Genomic DNA, 20590 nt, shown 5'->3' with positions numbered 1-20590 from the left:
GGCCCCTGTGTGGTTAGCAGCGACCTTACTACTACGCTTAAGTAAGCTTCTTCCTGGACAGTACTAGTCCGTTCTGTATACTGCAACTGTGGTAATTGTTTGCCTTACAGCGGCCTTGGGCTTTCCAGTGCTACGTGGTTCCTGCGTTCCAGCATCTTCCACCTCTGGCCACAAGGATCGCATAGAGAGTCATATTATCTCGCCATGTGTGGTACTTGGGGTCGGAGGCCCCTCTAATCTTCACGACGATCAAGTCTCGACACTTGGTTCTTTTGTTACCAGTTCCTCACTTGATTCATAGGGCTATGGATATCCCCTCCTAATATATCTTTCTTTAGCTTTTTGTGTGCAGATTTGAGCTGCTTGGCTGATTTCAAGTGTTGTGTTTATAGGGCTCCCGTAATTCCTCTGGCTATGTATGTCTCTCTCCCTCCCTGGACCTAGTTGCCCCTCATAGGGATCTAGCTAATTTGTTTCTTCTCCTCTTCTCATGGTCTGGTCTCTGTGCCCTGCTCTACTGTGAGCACCCCACGCAACTTCTCCGTAGCCGGTCCTGCTCCAGTGAGGTGGCTTCGACCCGGTTCGCTGGCATTCTCCCCAGCTTCTGGCCGTCCTCTACTTAATGCCAGCAGTACTTTTTCTTCGCTCGCAGCTTTGTTACTCTCTCTTTGGTTTCAAGTAGTGTGAACAGGGGGCTCATTCCTCTCTTTCACGTGGGGTTTGGCATTGTTTCCTGGGCTACTGCACCACCACATCCTCTGTGTGGTCATGCCTTCCCCCCGAGCCGGCTCTACTTGGCCTTGCCGACTCCGCAAAGCCATGAGCCTCGTCGGCCATTCTTCTCTCTCTCTCTGGCTTCTCTCCCGGTTTCTCAGTGGGTCTATCTCCAGACCTCCTTCTTACCGGGTCCTTCACGCCACAGTCAGCTCTGCTCAGCAGTGTGGCTCCACCTCCATATGACGTTGGTACGAGGGAGGCTCACCTCTGTGTATCACCTCTCCTCCATTCAAGGAGGAAAGTCCTTTTATTCTTTTTACAGATACAAAAGGGGTGTGTTTAGCTGTCAATCACACTGAGAGGCAACCATTTCCTTGAGCCAACTGTTCAAATACATTTCCTACATTATTTGAGTTCCACAGCTGCCAGTCAGATCCACTTCTGGTATTCCCATGTATGCAGACAATGGGCTTCATTATAAGTTTCCCGGTCTGGAAACAAGGGTGCCGGTAAGCTCACCGTCACCCTTCTTTCCGGACCGGCAAACTATGAGTCTGCCTGCCGGAGCCGCTGTACCTGACAGGTCTGACCCTGCCGGGTGCAGCAGCCACGGAAGGCAGAATGGTCATGGAAGCATCGGCACCATTAGCAACGGTGCCAGTGCTTCCCTGTCCCCACTCCCATAGAGTCCTATTGGACTCTAGGGGAATGGGGACTTACATTTTACCGGCGCCTGACTTTCCGGGCCACCGGACTTGGAATCTCCCGGTGGCACCAGGAAGTCAGGCGCCAGTAAAACTTTACGAGTCTGGCAACAACCAATCAGTAGCACAGCCTGGGTACTGCCGGACTCGTAATGAGGCCCAATGTCTAAGTTGTAGGGAGTTCCTTACCGGAATGGGAGTCGCTGTCCACTGGTTGGGAGTCACTCCCAGTGAGGTCCCGCTTTCCCAAACCCCTAGGGATGGTTTTGCTTAGAAGACTCACCTCCCTAGCCAAAAGGGGGTGGCTCCCCTCAAGGAAGAAGGGACCAAACCTCCAGATTCATCACATGCCCCTCCCGTTAGGCAGGCGGCCCCCACTTTAGATACAAGAGGGCAAGGACTAAGAAAATCCACATTTCTTTGTTTTTTTCCTTTGCGATATAGAACAGAAAAGCAAAAAGGTTGGAGATCCAAAAACCATCTCATAACCCAAGCATTGGAATCCTTTCTCAAACTCATCCAGGTTAGGGAGAGTGGTTGGTTATGGGAAGGCATCAGGAAGTAGACACATAACACTGAAATAAAGTTTGGGTTATAAACCTTTATTAAACCAAAAAGAGGGTTTGTAAATGGCCTAACTTGCCCTATGCTAAGGTGGGATCTCCCTACTTAAATGAAACTACGTATAGTCTGTGTCAGGCTGTCCAAATCAAATTTCTGTTGTGTGTCCAAAACCTATACTTGCCCTCACATCTATTTGTATACAATGTTTCGGGATGTCAGCGTCACAATGAGAAGTGTTTAAATAAAGGTTCAGAGCATCTTCCAGCTCTTGGTCTGGCAAGGGGTTTCTCTTCCCAAAGGTGCAAAATAATTCACAGTTCAAAAAGTGGGCTCCCTTCCCCAAGCTTTCAAGTCTTTTCAAATTTCCAAAACAACACAATTCCTTGTGCTACTTCCCAGCTCTTCTGGTTTGGTTACCTTTCACCAATTTCATAGAGTTCAGTTTCTTAATTTCAGATCACACAAGATAAGATTTCCTTTGTATTCAATCACAAGCTCCTTTGTGGGTGATTTAAGTGGCTTTTCCATTTATGCTTGTACTCGGTCTAGGTGCCGTTTTTGGACCATACGGCCCACCCATTACAGGTTACTCAACCGACCCACCTTACTTTATTCTTCTTCATATGCATGTTGCCACAGTTAAGCTCTACACGTGTGCTTGGTTTATTCTCATTTTACATCCTCATGATGCTTTACAATTTCATTGTTTTACCACCATTCACTTGTTGCACTTTCACATATTTACATGGCTCTTGCCACTGCTTATTCGCTCAAGTTACACAGTTCCTTATATTCTTTATGGCTCTTGCCAATGCTTGTTCTCTCAAGTTACTCAGTTCCTTTCTATCAGGAAATTCCACAAAACTGCTTACAATCAGATCAGTATTCAACCGTACTTGCTTTCTGTCAGATCAGTATTCAAAAAGGTTTATTTTCATTCGGATCGATATTCAAAAAGAGCTTGCTTTCATTTTCATTTGGATCAGTATTTACAAAGTACTTGCTTTCATTTAGATCAGCATTCATTTATGTTTTCAAAAACTTGACGTGTTCGCCTGCCATCCCGGTATACCCCTTCCTAGGTTGACTCACCGTTGGTGCTCACAGCGTTCCAGCAAGGCTCCCAGCCACCATGAGTTCTCTACCTCTCGTGCGGAACCTCGCTCCGTCTCTACAGCAGCTCTATGTGGCTTCACTCCCACTACCAAGGCATCTTTCGTAGCTCAGGTCTCACACTGCAGCTTTGCCTAGTCATGCCGGTTACCTTTCTGCGGTCCGCCACCAACCTCCAACTTCCTTCAGTCTTCCTTCCTGTTGCATAAACTATGCATCTTTCTGGGATTCTCGAACACTCCGCCTGCCATGCCACCTTCCAGGAGAGGTCTGCTTTCATCCAGCAGTCCATAGACCTGCTTCCACAGCTGACTACATTTTCACCATACTTCCTGCTTTTAAACTTCCCTCCAGGTTGATTGGTACGAAAAGGACTACACCGCTCATTGTTGATTTGGGAGTTCTGCATTGCTCTTGCTTGCCTCCTCCCCGTCCCTGTACTTAACTGGCGTTTACTGGGGAATGATCTATTGGAAAAATAGGCAAAGGACTGACTGATCATAGCTTACAAAGACCTAGGGGATATCAGACTCACTATGAAAGGGAAATGGGGGATACCGTGTCTCACCCAATGGTGCCTCATCCTGTAAGAAACCTGAAGGTTTCTCCCTTTCTAGTCCCCGGGGATCTGTCATCCAGGTGGCCAGGACACGGCCATCGCTGTTGGATCCAGTTCCTGGGGTGTACCAGTGCGGAAGGATCACCTGGATGGGGGGGTCCTTGGGGAGTGGGAGTGGGACACTGATGGGTGAGACACGGTATTCCCCATCTTTCTACACCTTTTCCCCATCCTACCACGTAGGATATTCCAAAACACTGCCCCTCCCCTTTTCCGACAAGAACACTTTCACACAACATGAAAGACAACAGACTAACACCAGAGCCGTTTACCTGACATGTCCCCTTAGCACGACAACACATTACGAGCAAGGCAGACAGCACAATGTGAGAGCTAACTCAGCATGGCAGTTCAAGAGAAGGCAAAAGACAACACGAGTCGAGAGCATACCAAGGGGAGAAGTGACCTTGCCTTTATCGACAGAGACCCATGAAGCCTTAAGAGAAGGAATTGTAAGACTGTGACGGATATCCAGCATGTGTTGCAGCAGATGTCAGTGGTACCCGGGCGCCTCCTCCACTGACAGCCAAGCAGAGGAGAGACGCATGGACCAATGGTACCAGCCTTGACTACAAAGACAAGACAGCAAAGCAGTTCTTCACAGCCGGTGAGTCGAGGTGAGAGCCAACAAAGAAACTAAACTGTGCTGAACGAAAGTAGCAAGCGGCTAACTGAACTTTGAACGACCAAAGAACTATTGAGATAAAGAAAGGGGAAAGCCAGCATAACAGAATCAAACACCACATGGGTGTTCACTTGAGACATGCTAGGCGATAACCCTGCTACTGAACTACAGTAACCAGAAGGCCTTAGCAAAACAAAGTTGTCATACGGGGGTCTTGTCAAATCCTCCGTACAGTCGAAAGTCTTTGACCAGCAGATGAATGGGAAACTAAGGAAACCGAATCCTGCATGGTATGAAAAGTAAATGAACATTGTGTTGGCAAGAGTGAACCCAGCGCAGGGATGCTAACAAGAGGGGATACAATCTGAAGGATTTTGTGTTTAGGGTTTTCGCCCGGAAGAGGGGGACTCAAGGGTGAAGTCGTCACCCAAAACCATACGTGAAACAGTGTTTTGTGTTTGTTTGCTGAACTATCAGGCACTCAAAGGCAGGAGACTTTTTATTGTAAAAAGACTGTAAGCATCGGAGAACCTGATAGCTGGAGCGGAATTGTCAGCTAGTGCTGGGAAAGCTCGAGTGTGTGCCATGTTCAAGAGACCCACCTTGTCCCGTGCTGAAAATGTGGGGAAGGGAGGCCCCTGGCAATCACATCATGACTTATTATTTTGAACACTTCTTTCTTTATTGAAATCCCTATGCCACACTCTTTCTGTAATTAGTCGTAAGGATTCGGCAATCATTTTTTTTAGTATATGCCTTCTCTTTCTTTGACAAGACGAAACAAGGACATCCTTATTTTTCATTTGATGGTCGCCGCTTGCTCCCATTTTAGATTTAGGTTTAGGTTGGACTTTTTTCCACCCTGCATTTTCAGTTTAATAAACAGCCTTGAACTGTGATCACCTGTGTATGTCTTTACTGTTTCCACCATGAGTTCCTTACAATCCCCACTCCTCAAGTCTCCTCCACCCAGGTAGTCCTCCCTCGCATATCCACCCCCAGGGTCAGGATCCGATAGCAATGGCCTTTCCCAGGCCACCTGGGAGGACGATATATTGGGGAAGAAGTGAGTACGCCCTCAGATTCCTCACAGTTATCAGTCAAAAACGTTCTCCACGTTAAATAATAAAAAATAATAACGAAGACTGACTATGGCCTGCTTGATTGCTAGGGCATCCAGTTTGACAGTGACATAGGACGGTTCTCTAGGGAACAACCTCTGACTGGTGTATACGGCAAGGTGTTCAAATCCATTGTGCTCCTGAGAAAAGACTGTGCCCAGACCCACTTTAGAAGCGTTGGGTTGGAATATAAATTCCCTGTTGAAATCAGGCACTTTTAGTGCGGGTTTCTGACGCAATATTTGTTTTAGCTCATTGTAACGTCACTGGTCTGTCTCTCCCCAGACAGGGGTTTGAGGTTGTGCCTTCTTTAACTTATAAGTTAGGGTGGAATAATGGAGAATACATTATCGGTAATATCCGGTTAACCCTCGGGCTCCCATATGGTTCAATTTTATATACTTCCAGCATGGATGTAAATTCTTCTTCTATGATCTTTCTTCTGGGTTCTGGGATGTCGTTAGGTCTTACGTTTACTTTTGTCCCTGTGGGGTTTGGATATAATGAAAGAATGATGTACTGTGAAGAATCTGGACAATTCGTTCCTTATCCCCAGAGGGGAGCAACCCCTTTTGAGGCTAGGGAGGTAGCCCAGTAAACAAGCCCCTCCCTAGGGGTCTTTGCAAGTGGGACCTCACAGGGCGGGACTCCCCTCTCTGGGACAAGGACTCCCATTCCAATAAGGATCTCCCTGTCCGGAACATGCTATTGTAAGGGAGGCAGGGTATCACAAGTATCCCGCTGACACAAAAGTTTCAAGTTTCAAAACATTTATTAGATTCTTGGGTTTTGGAAAAACTACTACGTTGCCCTATAGCTATGATAGAAGTAGTCTTTACCATCAAATAATAAAGAAAACACAGTCCTAGTCACTCTATGTCAAATCACAAATGGCCTATACTAAAAAAACCTAATGCCTGCCCTATCTCTTATACAAAAAGTGTCTAAAGGGGAATGTGTATGCAAAGGAAAGTCAGTGTTATAACATAAACGATCAAGGTGGCTGAGTCAGCGCTCCTCCTCACGTTGGACAGCACAGAGTAAGGCGGCCCTCGTAAACAGGATGACACACTCTAGATCAGGTTATCAAAAAAAGGCAGTTCAAAACATGGGTCGAGGCCCCCTTGGTCTTCCACGTTAAAGTCACTTATTCCAGTTTTCCAAAGGTTCTTTCACAGTTCAACAAAAGTTCACATAGGTTTCCCTCTGTCGGGCTCGGACCTCCCAAGGCATCAATAGTCCACGTAGGCCTTCCTCAGTCGTGCTCGGACCTTTCAACCAAAAAGTACCTGATTCAACGTAGATTTCCCTCAGCCAGGCTAGGACCTCATAATCACAGAACGTGCAGGGGTTACCTTCCCCAAGCTTCATTCACATTCTTTAGGGGTTCCCTTCCCCTAACTTATTTCATCTTTCCGGCCTCCCTCAATCGGGCTCATACCTTTCACTGATGTCAAAGACTCTCGAATGTGCGAGGCTTTTACCATAGACCTCCGCAGGACCACTTCGATTTTAACTTCAGCTCTCCCCTAATGTTATTTTCCCCAATGTAGTTCCATACGGGGCGATCCATGCTAGACTGCAGAGCAAGCTATAGCGTGGACAGCGAACAACACTGACAGAAGGCCAGAGGACTTTGGTGAGTCCTAGAAACAAGATCCAAAGCTGAGAAAGCCACAAGGGTTACAGGAGCCAAATAAACCTCAATGAAGATAAAGTAAGCATATCCGAGGGCCACAGGGCTTTGGAAAGGCATGAGAAACCAAAGGAGTTTTATTATCCGGGGCTGGGAAAGCCACAAAGGCTAAGTGAACCATACAAACCTGAGTGTTAAAATGCCCTACCAAAGGCGAGCTAAACTGAGAGGACCAAAGGGCTAGAGGACTTTGGGAGAGTCCCAGAAACCTGAACTACAATGTGCAGAATTGAGAGGAGAGCGATTTTGGAGAGTTCCAAACATGTAAAACAAGATAAGGATACTGTCAATCACCAAGGGGGAAATGGTGTAGTTGCGTTAAAGAAACCTTGTTTTATTCCTGAGAAAAAGGAAACCTTATTAAATATATGAAAAGTTGGCATCCAGAGCCTAGAGGGATGCTTTATAAGAAATCGCTAAACTTTGTCAGAACTTTGAGGACCTTTGCAAGAACTTTGTTGAACTTTTACAAATCTGTTTTCTTGGAAAAGGAATCTAGAGTTTGACAAACTTTCAAAACTTGCTTGGAGAAGAAATCCAAGTGATGGGCCAGGCAGAAGTCCAAGGCAGAGGCCTTGTCCTGGCCTCCTACTTTTTGTTTGGTTTTCTTAAGTGCTACGGCCAACTAGATGTTTAGAATTTGGACAGAGGACTTTTTTGCTTTGGATTTTGACATGCACCCTTAGTTTTAGTTTTGTCATGTACAGAACTTTCCTCATAGCAATATGGCTAGCTAGGCGTTTTCTTTTTAATTTTAATAGAAACATACTTGAACATGTCAGTAACTCATCTGACTCCTTTTCTGGTTCGCCACAGTACCCTACCGGGTTCCGTGGTGAAGACCTCTGAGGATTAAGCTAGTAGATCTTCCTGCTGTTGCCGGGGCAGATTTTTAAGTAATAGCTGACTTTCTTCTTGTTGGTCAGTTAAGAGAGTGGTCATGGTAATGCTGGAGTTTTCAAAAGGGTAACTTCTCCAATTCTTGAGCCAATTAACATGAAAATGCAGGTATTTTGTCTTCTGTCATGTTTGGCAATTACATAATTGAGTTTTATTTTTTTCTTAAACCTTATAGAGGACCTACCACTTAGATACCATTTTGTTTTCTGCGGTCGGTAACAAAACTAGCATGCAGTACTCTATTGCAAAGGACTGGGGCATGGCTCTTTTGGTAAGTAGAGTATTTTAGTGTTTGTGTGCTCTGCGCAAATGGATTTTCCAATTTCATGGACAGAGGCCATGTGGGTCTTACGTTTCTGTGCTTTCTGAGATATGGGTAATGTAGCCTCTTCTCTTTCCTCCCAGGTTTCCTTGAGCATGTCTAAAGGTTCCCTTACATATGGCAGTTTGGAGGGGGAGTACCAAAGGGGGCCTGAGGTGTTTTCCTAACAGCAAAAAGAGCCCAGGGGATCATGACGTCCCAATTACAGCCATCGGTTTCCACTAACTTGTGGAGGATTCTCTTGAGAGTTTTATTAAATCCCTCCACAAGTCCATCGGTGGGGGGAGGGGAGATTAAACAGCGGTTCTTAATGTTCTTATCTATCACCTCCTGCATTAATTTAGAATTAAAGTTGGTTCTCTGATCCATGAGGATCTCTTTAGGGAATCTTACCCAGGAAAGAAGGGGAAGCGAATGTTTTAGGATCTGCTGGCTAGTGTTACTCCTTAGTGGAAACGCTTTGGGATACTGAGTACCGTAATCCACTATAACTAGAATTAACTTATTCCCCAGTTTAGATGGTTCTAATGGCCCTACAATGTCCATCGCAATTCGTGAAAAGGGGACTTTGTTACTTGAATGGGTTTGTAATGGTGTGTTGGGTACTGGAATGGCTGCCGTCTTCTTGACATATGTCAGAAGCAGTCACATACCTCTGTACGTCCAAGAAGACCCCAGGCCAATAGAATCGTGAGACCTCTTGACTCTGAGTCTTTCCTATCCCCTGGTGAGCGGACATTAGGTGAGAATGGGCTAGCTCTAACACTATTCTCCGGTGACGCCTGGGGACTACCGGCCGGGTTCTTGGAAGGCCATCTCTCCTGGAATCTCCTTTATATAACAATCCTTTCTTAATAAATAAGACGTGTCCGGCCTGACTGCATCCATGTTGTTTTGAAACGACCCTCTGAAAGGCTTCAGTAAGGACAGGATCATTCCTTTGGTCAAAAGTGAAGTTTGGTAGAGGGGCAAGACTCTCGGACTCGGGATCAGTGGGGGTTGTTATGGATAGGTCAGCTTCTCTGAATCGCAAGGATCCTTGGAGGTCTCTATTAGCTCCTCCACCTCTTGAGGGATCAGAGTTAAGGCTTGTTCAAAAATACCCTTGGGTATCACATCTCCCATTTTAACTTCATAGGGGTCGGGCCATGATTATGTAAGATACCCTTGATTTCCCCTATAGGGTCTACCAGCCCTGTTGCTACATCCAGGGAACATCGCAAGACCCATGGGTATTAGTCGTCTTTCGTTAGCGGGAATATGTATGTCCTCAATACTGAATAATTTGAATCCTATAGACTGAGGGATAGCCAATTTAGCCATTTTAGCATTTGGCCTTAAGCGTCTGACTAGCCTGGGTTCCATCCTCATATCAGGGGGTACCGATCCCACTCCTGGCACCATATGTGCTGTGTAAGAAGAAATAATCGGACTAGAAGAAGGACTACAGTAGGTTTATTTAAATCAAAGAAAATGTCTTACTGACCTTATTGCTAATAGGGAAGTTCCCTGCCTAACAAACTAAACTAAGAGTGCTCATACAAATTAGTCAAAATAATAAATCTTGTCCTCTGTACAAATCCTAAGTTTTGAACTGACCCTACCACTTAGAGAAAACAACTTAAAAGGAAAGGCGGGCAATATGTGTTGCCCTCAATATTCTTCACTCTGCCGTCTCCCAGTATTTCTAAGAATCTCTCCTAGTTTCAAGTTCCAAAATTATTTATAAGTCTCCTGACTTTATCAGTTTATTTCCATCTTGTCAGAGTTCTAAATAAAAAAAGGGTTTCCGCCAATATATATCATGAACTCTCAAGTTCCAGAAAAAGTAAATTCACTCAGTGGTCGTAGATAAAGGGATATTTCTTTAATCCTCCTCCACCAATTACGTGGGTCTTTCCCCACAAGATTCCACTCTTATTTGGTTCTGGTTTCCTCTTGGGATGATTCCTTATTTGTTTTATAGGGCCCTCTTTGCTGCCTTGGTTTGCTTGTTCCCAGTTTCTCACGTGATTCATAGGAATATGGATATCCCCTCCTAATATATCTTTCTCTTGGTTTTTGTGTGCAGCTTTCAGCCGTTTGGCTAATTTCAAGCATTGGGTTTATAGGGCACCTGAAACCCCTCTTGTCATGCATGTCTGTCTCTCTTTCTGGACCTAGTTGTCCCTAGGAGGGATCTAGCCCTTTGTATCTTCTCCCGTTTTCATGGTCGGTCACTGCACACACCCCTCTGCTGTGAGCACCCCACACACCTTCTCTATAGCAGGTCCTGCTTCAGTGAGGTGGCTTTGACCCAGTATGACTTTTTTCTCCCCAGCTTCTGGGCATCCTCTCCTCAATGCTACCGGTAGTGTTTCTTTGCTCGCTGTAGTGTTGCCCTCTCTCTGGTTTTTACATAGTGTGAGCGGGGGACTCGTTTCTCTCTTGTTTGCCGGGTTTGGTGTTGTTTCCTGGCCCCAGGCCTACCACGTCCTCTGCTGACTCCGCAAAAAGACCTGTTCCTCGACGGCCATGCTTCTTTTTCTCACTGGCTTCTCTCTCAGTTTCTCTCTGGATCTCTCTCCGGATCTCCTTCCTGTTCCTTGTCTGTGCCACATCGAGCTCTGCTTGGCAACGTAGCTCTGCCTCCAAATGACGTCAGTACGTCGGAGACTCAACTCTGCGTATTGCTTTTCTTCCTCCAGGAACAGGTTTACAATAACAATTGGCTACAGTTTGTGAGAAACCCAAGGGTATTCTCACTCCTTCTCGCATGGATTCTCTGTGCAGGGGGCCAGGGAAAGGTCATCGCTCTTGGATCCTGACCCTGGGGCAGAGAAGCGAGGTAGGATCACGTGGTTGGAGGGTACTTGAGGATTGGGAGTGGGGAACCCTTGGGTGAGATATGGTATCCCTCTTTTCCCTTGATGACAAACCTAACCCTCCCCTGACTTTTATGGGCTTTTCTAAGCCAGCCACCCCTCATTCTTCCACACATGACCTTTGACACTATACTGGGACGAGGAAGAGGCGACTAGGAGGTATGCACGCTAACATGCACCACTTTGGTACTGAGATGAGGTTCTGAGACGAGGAAGAGGGCCTCAGAGGAGTACCATTGTAAGGATCAGGTATGTCTTGCCAACAAGCCTAACTATAGTCACTATAGTCAGGCAATTAATGGAAAGGACACCTGCAACCCCTTTACACAGATCAGATGTATAAAAGGTGTGTGTGCAATAAGCAGAAAAGAGAGAGAGATGAGACACTGATGGGAGCCGTGGTGAACCGTGTTGCAGCTGTAGAAGCACACTGAGGATCGAAGCAACTGAGGGTCCAGGCAAGTGTGAAGTGGGAGTAGGAACTCTGAGGCACAGAGGCGAGGCAAAGGAAGGACACCAGACGAGGGGTCGTCCTTCCTTCCATTAAAAGGACTGCTCATTCTCCCGTGGCGTTTCAAGAGTGTCTGAGGGGCAGAGAAGGACACCCTGGAAGGAAGCCACCAAGTTTACGGCCTGCACGATTTAGAAGAGGACTTCAAGCATTGTGAGTTTTTCAGAGCGAGAAACCCAGTGTTACTGTAACCGCAAGACTCATGAAGTGAACCGCTAATGTCAATGAGGCCCGAGATTGGTACAATGTAGCGGAGTGGTTGCGTGCCTTGTTAAAGTAAAAAGCACATTTTTGAAAGTCTCAGAACTTTATAAATGCTTCCTTTTTTAACTAATTAAGTTTGTTGAAGTGGTCGCAAACCTTAAAGGAACGTTTTCGAAAGTCTTAAACAAAGTAATGAAAATACTGAAAAGCAACGTACATTGAATAGCAAATTAAAAGGGAAGTTTGACATTTAAACAGACCAGTAAAACGCTGAATGCCAAATGCGTGTTGCACATATTGAATACCGAACTAAAAGGGAAAGTTAACATTGAAGCAAACCAGTAAAACGCTGAATACTGAATACCTGTTGCACAACGAACAAACTCAAAAGTTGAATATAATTAAACAACTTAAGACTGCCTTAAACTTTGAACTGCAATTGAATAACATTAAATGAGTGTTGCACAATGAAGCCTAAACAGTGAACCTTAAGGAGTGTATAAAGTGTGTGAAGGCTACCATTTGAAAAGGGATGTGTGACACATGGTGGCAGAGACGCAAGGTGGCTAAGGAGAAACCAAAGGAGCCAGAAGAGCACACCCTAAATCCTGAAAGAAGTAAAGGGAAACAAATGAAGGTAATTTGTGCACAGGAGCAAGGAACAAGGAACCTGTGTGAGACATTGAAATCTTGGGGAAGGGAAGCTTGAGGCTTGGCAAGTTCATATTTGTTGACTTGGGATTGGAGTCTCAAGACCCCCTTTTGTTTGGATTGTGGTATTTGAAACTTGAGGAAGGGAACCACAGGAGTGAGTATGTATTGCTTTGAACTGAAGCAAGGTAAACATCAAGACTCTTTTTTCATGGAACTTTCTTATGCTTGGGGAAGGGGAACTGAGAGGAAGCTGTCAGCTGGAAGAAGCTCAGATCTTTAAGTTGAAGACTGTTATTTTGACTTTGACATCCCAACACATTTTTTTGTTCTAGTGGTGAGGGCAAGAATTGGTTTTGGACACAGACAGACTATTAAGTTGAACTCTTTGATTCAGGCTTTCCTTAGTTTTCTTCAGGTTGGGAAATCCCACCTTAGCATAGGGCAAGTTCGGCCCTCAACCATCTTGAGATTTAAATTAATAAATATATTTTGTTTGAACTTGTAGTCTGTTTTCTGTGTGTTGCTTCATGATGCCGACACAAGTTATGGAAAGAGAAAACCAATCTCCATCTCATATCTCCCGCATGGACAGCATGGACAGAAGGGAATGATCATTCAAAAGGGGACCTTTACAATGTGATGATGCTGGCTGAGGTTACCCTTGCAGTGAGAAGGAAGCTGCCGGGTATCCTCAGACATTTCTCTCATGTATTCTCTGACTTTCCAGGCCAATTGCATGTTTTTTCCATCATATTCAGACTTTGCCAGGAAAATCCTTTTGACTCAGACCATCTTGGCTTTCTGAACCTCAACAAGAAGTAATAAAGACAGATATCGAGAAGATGCTAAGACACTGCAACTCCCATTAATTGAGAGATCCTGTAGTCAATGTTCCTCACCCATCAGCTAAGTGTCTAAACCTGATGGGTCCTGGCGATTTGAAATAAATTGTAGAAAACATGCTGTCCATATTCGATGCCTATCTCACACCAAGGATTGATGAGCTTATTGAGACACTTGGCTTATCAACCACTATCTTTATACTTGAGTCAACTAAAGGATACTACCAAAAGCCCCTGCCTGTAGAAGACAAGGAACATGTGCTTGTCACTCATGACAGTTTGTTCCAATTTACATAGTTCCCTTTTGGATTACATTGGGGAGAGATGAGAGAACGGGCTCAAGGGGAAGAAACCAAAGAGAGGGGCCAGCCTAAGAACTTGCCGAGAGCTATATCTCAGACTCAGACACTCAGTGTTCTATTTCTGACAGAGCACTTTAGAGAAAGGAACACTGGAAAAGACCAGTATCCTCATAGTAAGGCTTTTGAGACACATTGAGTTAACCCATCCTGGTACCTTTTACATGGTATCACTTATCAATTGTAGTGTGATTCCCCATAGAACATATAGGAATTAATATCACCATCCAGACAATCATACTAAAGGTTATTGAACGTTATACTGGACTCCAATGCATTCTGTTAATCTTTAATCACATGTAAGTGAACCAGCATCTGCCTCCCTGTCCCTCTGCGGGTCATCCATATTATTCAGTCACTTATTTCTGCGGTGCCACCTTTACCCATTTCTGCTTACCTTCCTCCTCTCTTCAGCAGCCTCCAGCCTCTTCTGCAGTTCCCCGAGAGACACGTCCTTCCTTCTGGGTGGAGATGCAAGTGGAGGACTCTCTGCAGATAATTCCGAGGGCGATTTCAGGATCACTTCAAAACTCTGCCCTGATGCCCGTTTTCCCAGCTCCTTCACCTCCATATCTGTTTAAAAAGAAGTACCTTTAGGTCTCTTTGGCTTAAACAACATGTTTCAGATTCTCCAAACAGGGCTCCCAAGGCACTGATGAACCACTACTGTAATTGAAATTGTTTGGTTGATGGTTGGTGTTTTTAAACCAGTGAAAGGTCTACATTTCTCCTGTGATAGCTAGTGAATTCTGATTTTAGAAAAATATATGCAGTCACAGATGGATTGAAATCCAAGAGAAAATGAAACTGGAATGAAAGATAGACTCAGAAGAGATAAACGATGCATAGCTTACATTTTCCTTACTGTATATCACTCACCTCCATACTCATAGATGGTGTTGGGGTGTGGCTGAGAGTAGAAACAGGAACATATCAAAGAAAGCATTGATAGTTCCTTCATTTTCTCCTTGTAGGCTGTAAGGGGAGAATTAACAATTAGGAGACACGAGAGACTGATGTAGATTTCACAAACATCAATGCAATGCATGGGTCATCGAAACAACCACTAAAAAAGCAAAAGATTAGATAGACCCATTTTAAAGTAAAGGGGGGCACAGAAAAAGCCAACTGAAAACTTGATCAAATATCCTAGTGAAGAGTATGGATACTTTTTACTGTACCCTTATTTAAAGAGTGATATGTCTCACTGAATACTCAAGCAAGAGTAGGCAATGGCACATTTCTGGATTCATCCTCAATATTAAGGAGAGACAAATGCTTGTTGGTTGAGTATTGGAAAGAAAGATTTAGAGATGTAACTCATTCATTATCCTTAATTATTAGCCTTTTTGCTCTTTCTTTCTTTCTTTCTTTCTTTCTTTCTTTCTTTCTTTCTTTCTTTCTTTCTTTCTTTCTTTCTTTCTTTCTTTCTTTCTTTCTTTTTCTTTTTTTCTCAAAGAAGCCCTCATTCTCATCAATCTGCTTAAGTGTGGCTTGTACACCATGATACATTATCACAACATAAAGAACATTATTATGTGTGTTATTATTAGCTGTTTTTTTCTCTTTCTATTGTTTATATGTACCTTTTTTGTTTCTCCTTTCTCTCCCTTCTTCCTGTTTATCCTTGTTTTGCTATTTTCTTTATGTTGTGATCATTTATCATGTTGTATATGATGTACTGAATATTCTTCATAGATTGTATTAATGTTTAAATAGCCCAGCCTTGATAAGGACTTTTCTGAGTCGAAACACGTGTTGTCATATGGGCATCTTTAATTCTCATTAACTTCCAGATGTTTTTTGGTTGCAATGGGGAACCACATTGAATAAAGATGTGTATACAATTGGATTCTCATTTAAGGTGAGGCAAGATATGATGTACGATTGCTAAAACACATCCGCGGCTCCAGTTGAACTGCAGCTACTTAGCTATTAACGTTTAAGGACATGCACCTGGCTTGGGGTGTAATATTTCTATTGCTAACTTGTGTATAGGCAGTGGGGAAGCCTATACACACCGACATTTGCTGCAGTCTACACATTTCTTACGTTTTTTAAGTGCAACCGCACCTGGTATACCCCACACTTTCCTAAGGTATTTAATCATTGGGATGGAGCCCAGAGTGAATCGGAAGACCACGAGAAAGTATAAAAAGATTTGGAACTCAGAGAAAAAAGAAACAGGTGACAGAAAAAACCAGGGATACCCAGAAACAATGCAGAGGGACCTGGGATCAAGGTCGAGAAGGAGAAGAGACGCTACAGACCAACTTAAGGGGGCAGGACCCTTTGCCAAAGCGAAAAATAAATTTTGGAATTCTGAACTACATAATCAAATCTGGCAGGATAGTGAAACAGACTTGATAACCCATTGGTGATCTGAAGAGACTTGGAAATTGTATTTTGGGAAAAGGAAGGTCACAGGCAAGTGTGGCAGGATAGAGAACCAGACTTAATACCATATTTGTGATCTGGAGACACTTAGAGGGTGAAAAGAAAGTCCACAGTCAAGCCTGGCAAGATATTGAACCAGATCTAATACCACATCAATGACCTGGAGATATTTACGACCTTGAGTTTTGGAAGGAGTAAACGCTACTGTCAGGTCTGGCAGGCTAGTGAACCAGACCTGATAGAACATTTGTGAACTGAAGCATAGACCGAGGAAGAGGTTCCTGCCTGAGGCCTGGGAACTGTGTAGTCTATAGGCTGACATATACAACATATGTTGAATGAACATTCAAGAAGTGAACTTTTAAGTCAAAGATTTGCTTACAAGATTGAGCCTTGGAGTCTATTTCCAGAATGGGTGGGGCCTCTTTCTGGATTAATAAGGCACCCAATTTACCTTAGTTAGTTTGGAGTGCAAGTTGACGTAAATAGGTTTGGACACAGGAAGGTGGACATTTTACTTTACGGACATCCTGACAGATTCTTTAATATTTTTGTTGAGGTAGGGCATCCCCTCAAAGTAATAGGGTAAAATATGCTTTTCTATTTTCTTTCACTTTTATAAATGAAAGTATTTGCCAACAGATATACCACTACTCTATCAGACTTGTACTTCTTCACCCTTATATATGCTGTCAGAAGTGGGATTCTGCCCAGTTGACACAAATCGAGCAACCCACATGAGTACAAAGCGGGATCATGTAATTTGTATTCCCACGATAAATATACCCAGAAAAGGATTGCATAATATCATCCTTTACGCCAGTATGTCATCTACCCTCAAAACCGAGATTGATCAACCCTACTTCATTGGGTTACGACTGACTGACTGATCAGCTTAACTTAACACAGCCCCTTCTGGTATTTTAATGCTTTGCAGCGCTAAGGTTGCCCCAGCGTTACCCATTGATCTCCTACACTGCAGTATTTATATGTCAAGTGTTATCGTGAACCTAGACTTTTTCCCATATCACTTCCTCAAACCTTTATCTGTACTGTATACTCTCCTCAATGTTCGAACTCAGTAATACTGCTCAATATACTTGTGATGTAAGATGCCACCACGATTATAGTCCATAATCTGTGGAGTGACCTCTACTAATATGTATATACGTATGGTTGCAGTATTATGTTGTCGGCCGACAATACCCATGCTACTGCCCCACCTTTTTAGCACTCTATTCCTATGATGCGATATCATGACTCGACCACCATAGGCCCTTGCTACATGAGGTGTGTTCTGAAAGCCTGCACATCGCACCCATTCTACAACCATATCATACTGGATTTAACCTACCAACCCATCTCTTCCACTCACCTGATCTAGAACTCTAACTGACCTAACTGGCTAGTAGCCTTTCGCTACCCAATTGGCATTTATCTGTAACCACCTGACCTAGAGCATGGTCTGCCTTACTACCACCTACCTATATCAGTAGCACTTTTGCATGCAGCAATTTTGGTAAATTACAGGGCTGCAATTATACCAGATAATTATACCTTAGCACTGACCTGCAAATTGGATGTAACTATACCATGTAAACCCTTAAGCATTCTGCACCATAACCTAACAGCTTAAGATAAGCAGACTTTACCTTTCATAACTGCATGCCATGATGTAGCCGCCTTGCAACATGAGGTCAGGCTTTCCCAATGTATGCACCCGGACTTTACCTTTTTGTAACTGCATGCTCTGATGTAGCCGCCTTGCAACATGAGGTCAGGCTTTCCCAATGTGTGGACCTAGACTTTACCTTTCCTGTAACTGCATGCTCTGATGTAGCTGCCTTGCAAGATGAGGGTAGGCTTTTCCAATGTGTGCACCTGGACTTTCCCGTTTTGTAACTGCATGCTCTGATGTAGCTGCCTTGCAAAATGAGGTCAGGCTTTCCCATTGTATGTACCCGGACCCTACCTTCTGTAACTGCATGCTATGATGTAGCCACCTTGCAACATGACGACAGGCTTTCCCAGTGTATGTACCCAGACTTTACCTTTTTGTAACTGCATGCTCTGATGTAGCCGCCTTGCAACATGAGGTCAGGTTTTCCCATTGTATGTACCCGGACTTTGCCTTTTTGTAACTGCAAGCTCTGAGGTAGCTGCCTTGCAATATGAGGTCAGGCTTTCCCAATGCATGTACATGGACATTAATGCACTTGGAAATCTTTGTAACCACCTTCTTAAGCTTAAAGCACCCAGATGCCTCAGGGTTCGGTGCCCTATATAAATGTCAAAATAAATAAATAAGACCGCAAGATCAGGGTCGGCTTAGAAGCCATGAACCCCACGGCCATCTAAACTCTAGGATAGGAGTCACCTTCCATTTATTAACCTCCCAGGCCATTCTTCCAGTGAGGACAACTGTAGAATGGAATAACTACCAACTTTTTAGTCCCCAAATATAGTTGGTACCGGGAAGCGACAAAACTATACTCTCGTTAGGGTTAGAGATAAGCTTCCCCACCAACTGGGCCATCTATGTTATGCCTCGTAGAGAAAAAGAGCTAAAGATATAACCCCTCCTCTCTAGTGGAGGCAAACGGAAATGTTCTCTCTTGAACTTCTCTGCGATACTACTTAAGATCAGAATGGCGAGTTGGTGGGAACCTTGATATATGAGGCTGTATGGGAATCTCCCTCCAATGAGACCCATAAAGAAAGAAAGGGAGATCTTCCTGAGAATCCATTTGGACAGAGTGGCACCCCAGAACAGAATGTCTATCGCTAGGACAGGGAAGTTGATTTTGGTCAGACCAAGGATGAAGGCCAAGCTTCCCAAGACCGTAATAGCTTTGAAAAATTCCTTCCCTCTGGAAATAGGAAACATGGAAACTCTGGAGCATAAAACCTCCAGGTCCTTCCATGGTGGTGATAACAGATGACCTGGAGACAATGAGAATACCACTCTGTCCCTTGAGAAGAGTAAAATACCCGAGCACCCAGTAGCGACATCCCAAATCCGATCTTAGTCAAAACTCCTACCAGGGACATTAACAGCCTTCCTGGTTCCCCATCTTCTTGGGAAACTTCCTGTCCCTTCAAGATGGCAGAATGTGAGACTTCCAGGAACCCAGTTATCCTGTCCTCCCCCGGGACGATAACTCCATTACAGCCGGAGGAATGAAGGAGGATATTTCTCACCTTGAGGGAGGTAGTCTGTAAAAGCCATCTATTCCCCCTGATAAAGAAGAGACTCTAGAAATCCCTCCTTTTAAGAGGTTCGCCCAACAACTTTTCCAAATGGAACAGGAAGAGAAGAGAGAACCATCTGTCCAATTAAAGCTCCCTCATAATTCCCAGAAAATAGATACCCCTGTAAAAAACAGGAATAGCGAACAAGATGTCAATGCCCTCAAAGTAGGAGATGAAGAAGAGATGTTATACTCTATAACCCCATCTCCTACTTTAGATAAGAAATGTTTCTCTTGTGAGGTGTTGGGCCACAAGGCGAGGGATTGCCCCTCAAAGGAAATGAATTCCCCTCCGTCTTGTCATTCACAGAAAACATCCAGGATGAGGAAGTTAAAGAACCGAGAGCTGAACCATCCTATGTTAGTATCCTCTACACCCAGAAAACACAGGAAAACCTCTAGCTAAGGGGAAGAAAAATAAAAATAGGAAAAACAAGACCCGATTCCTATATTTGAAAGGAAACACCATTTACTGCGTGCCTGTTACATTCAACAAAAACAGATGTAGACACGGTTGGATAATGAAAGTAAAATGTGTGCCATCAGGCCTGGTTTGTTACCCAAAAACTGGAGAAGGACCCGCACTGAGGAAGTGTGCGGTGTCCATGGACACATGGAAACGTACCCTTTCATAGGAATACCTATAACCATCTTTGGGAAGGGACTCTGAGTGACAGCAGCAGTAATCCCACAGCTACCAGCCCAATTCATCTTTGGCAGTAATCTACCCCAGTTTTCCCAATGGGTATCCCGAATAGCCCAGATAGATCTTCCGGTAAGAACCCCGGGCTATGGGATGTCACTGTTGACCATGAGGACCCACCCATGGCGGAAAGAAAGGGACGCAAGAATTGGAAGGGCCAGAATGATCGAGTCCCAGGGTACCTCCGCCACAACCCTTGTTTAAACCCAGATGGAAAAGCCAGCTGCATGAGGGGAAGGGTATGTAATGAATCCCAGGGTGTTGCCTCTGCTTCCATGAGGCCAGGGAGGTGAGGCATCTAGTCGATAGTCCTCCTGGGGGGTGGTACCCAGAGGGTGGTTCTCATGCAGAGGGAAATCCTTCATTAGACCAATGATGATAGCCTTGGGAGAATGCAGTAATCACCCCCTCCATTGTTGTCCCC

The 20590-nt window shown here is 44.4% G+C and overlaps 1 protein-coding gene across 1 annotated transcript in view; it reads right to left on the bottom strand.

Annotated features, from left to right (window-relative positions):
* Positions 1–20590, bottom strand: part of STMN3 (stathmin 3) — a 240715-nt gene that overhangs the window by 130656 nt on the left and 89469 nt on the right. The window contains exons 2-3 of the mRNA XM_069650897.1: positions 14695–14790; positions 14213–14388 (exon numbers count right to left, since the gene is read on the bottom strand). Coding sequence (XP_069506998.1) covers positions 14213–14388; positions 14695–14790 — 272 coding nt within the window. The remainder of the gene's footprint in view (positions 1–14212; positions 14389–14694; positions 14791–20590) is intronic.

The sequence above is a fragment of the Ambystoma mexicanum genome, chromosome 3p (genome assembly GCF_040938575.1).
Source record: "Ambystoma mexicanum isolate Mex_15411 chromosome 3p, UKY_AmexF1_1, whole genome shotgun sequence".
NCBI lineage: Eukaryota > Metazoa > Chordata > Amphibia > Caudata > Ambystomatidae > Ambystoma > Ambystoma mexicanum.
Note: the sequence above shows the minus strand (reverse complement) of the source record. Positions and strands in the feature narration are given on the sequence as shown.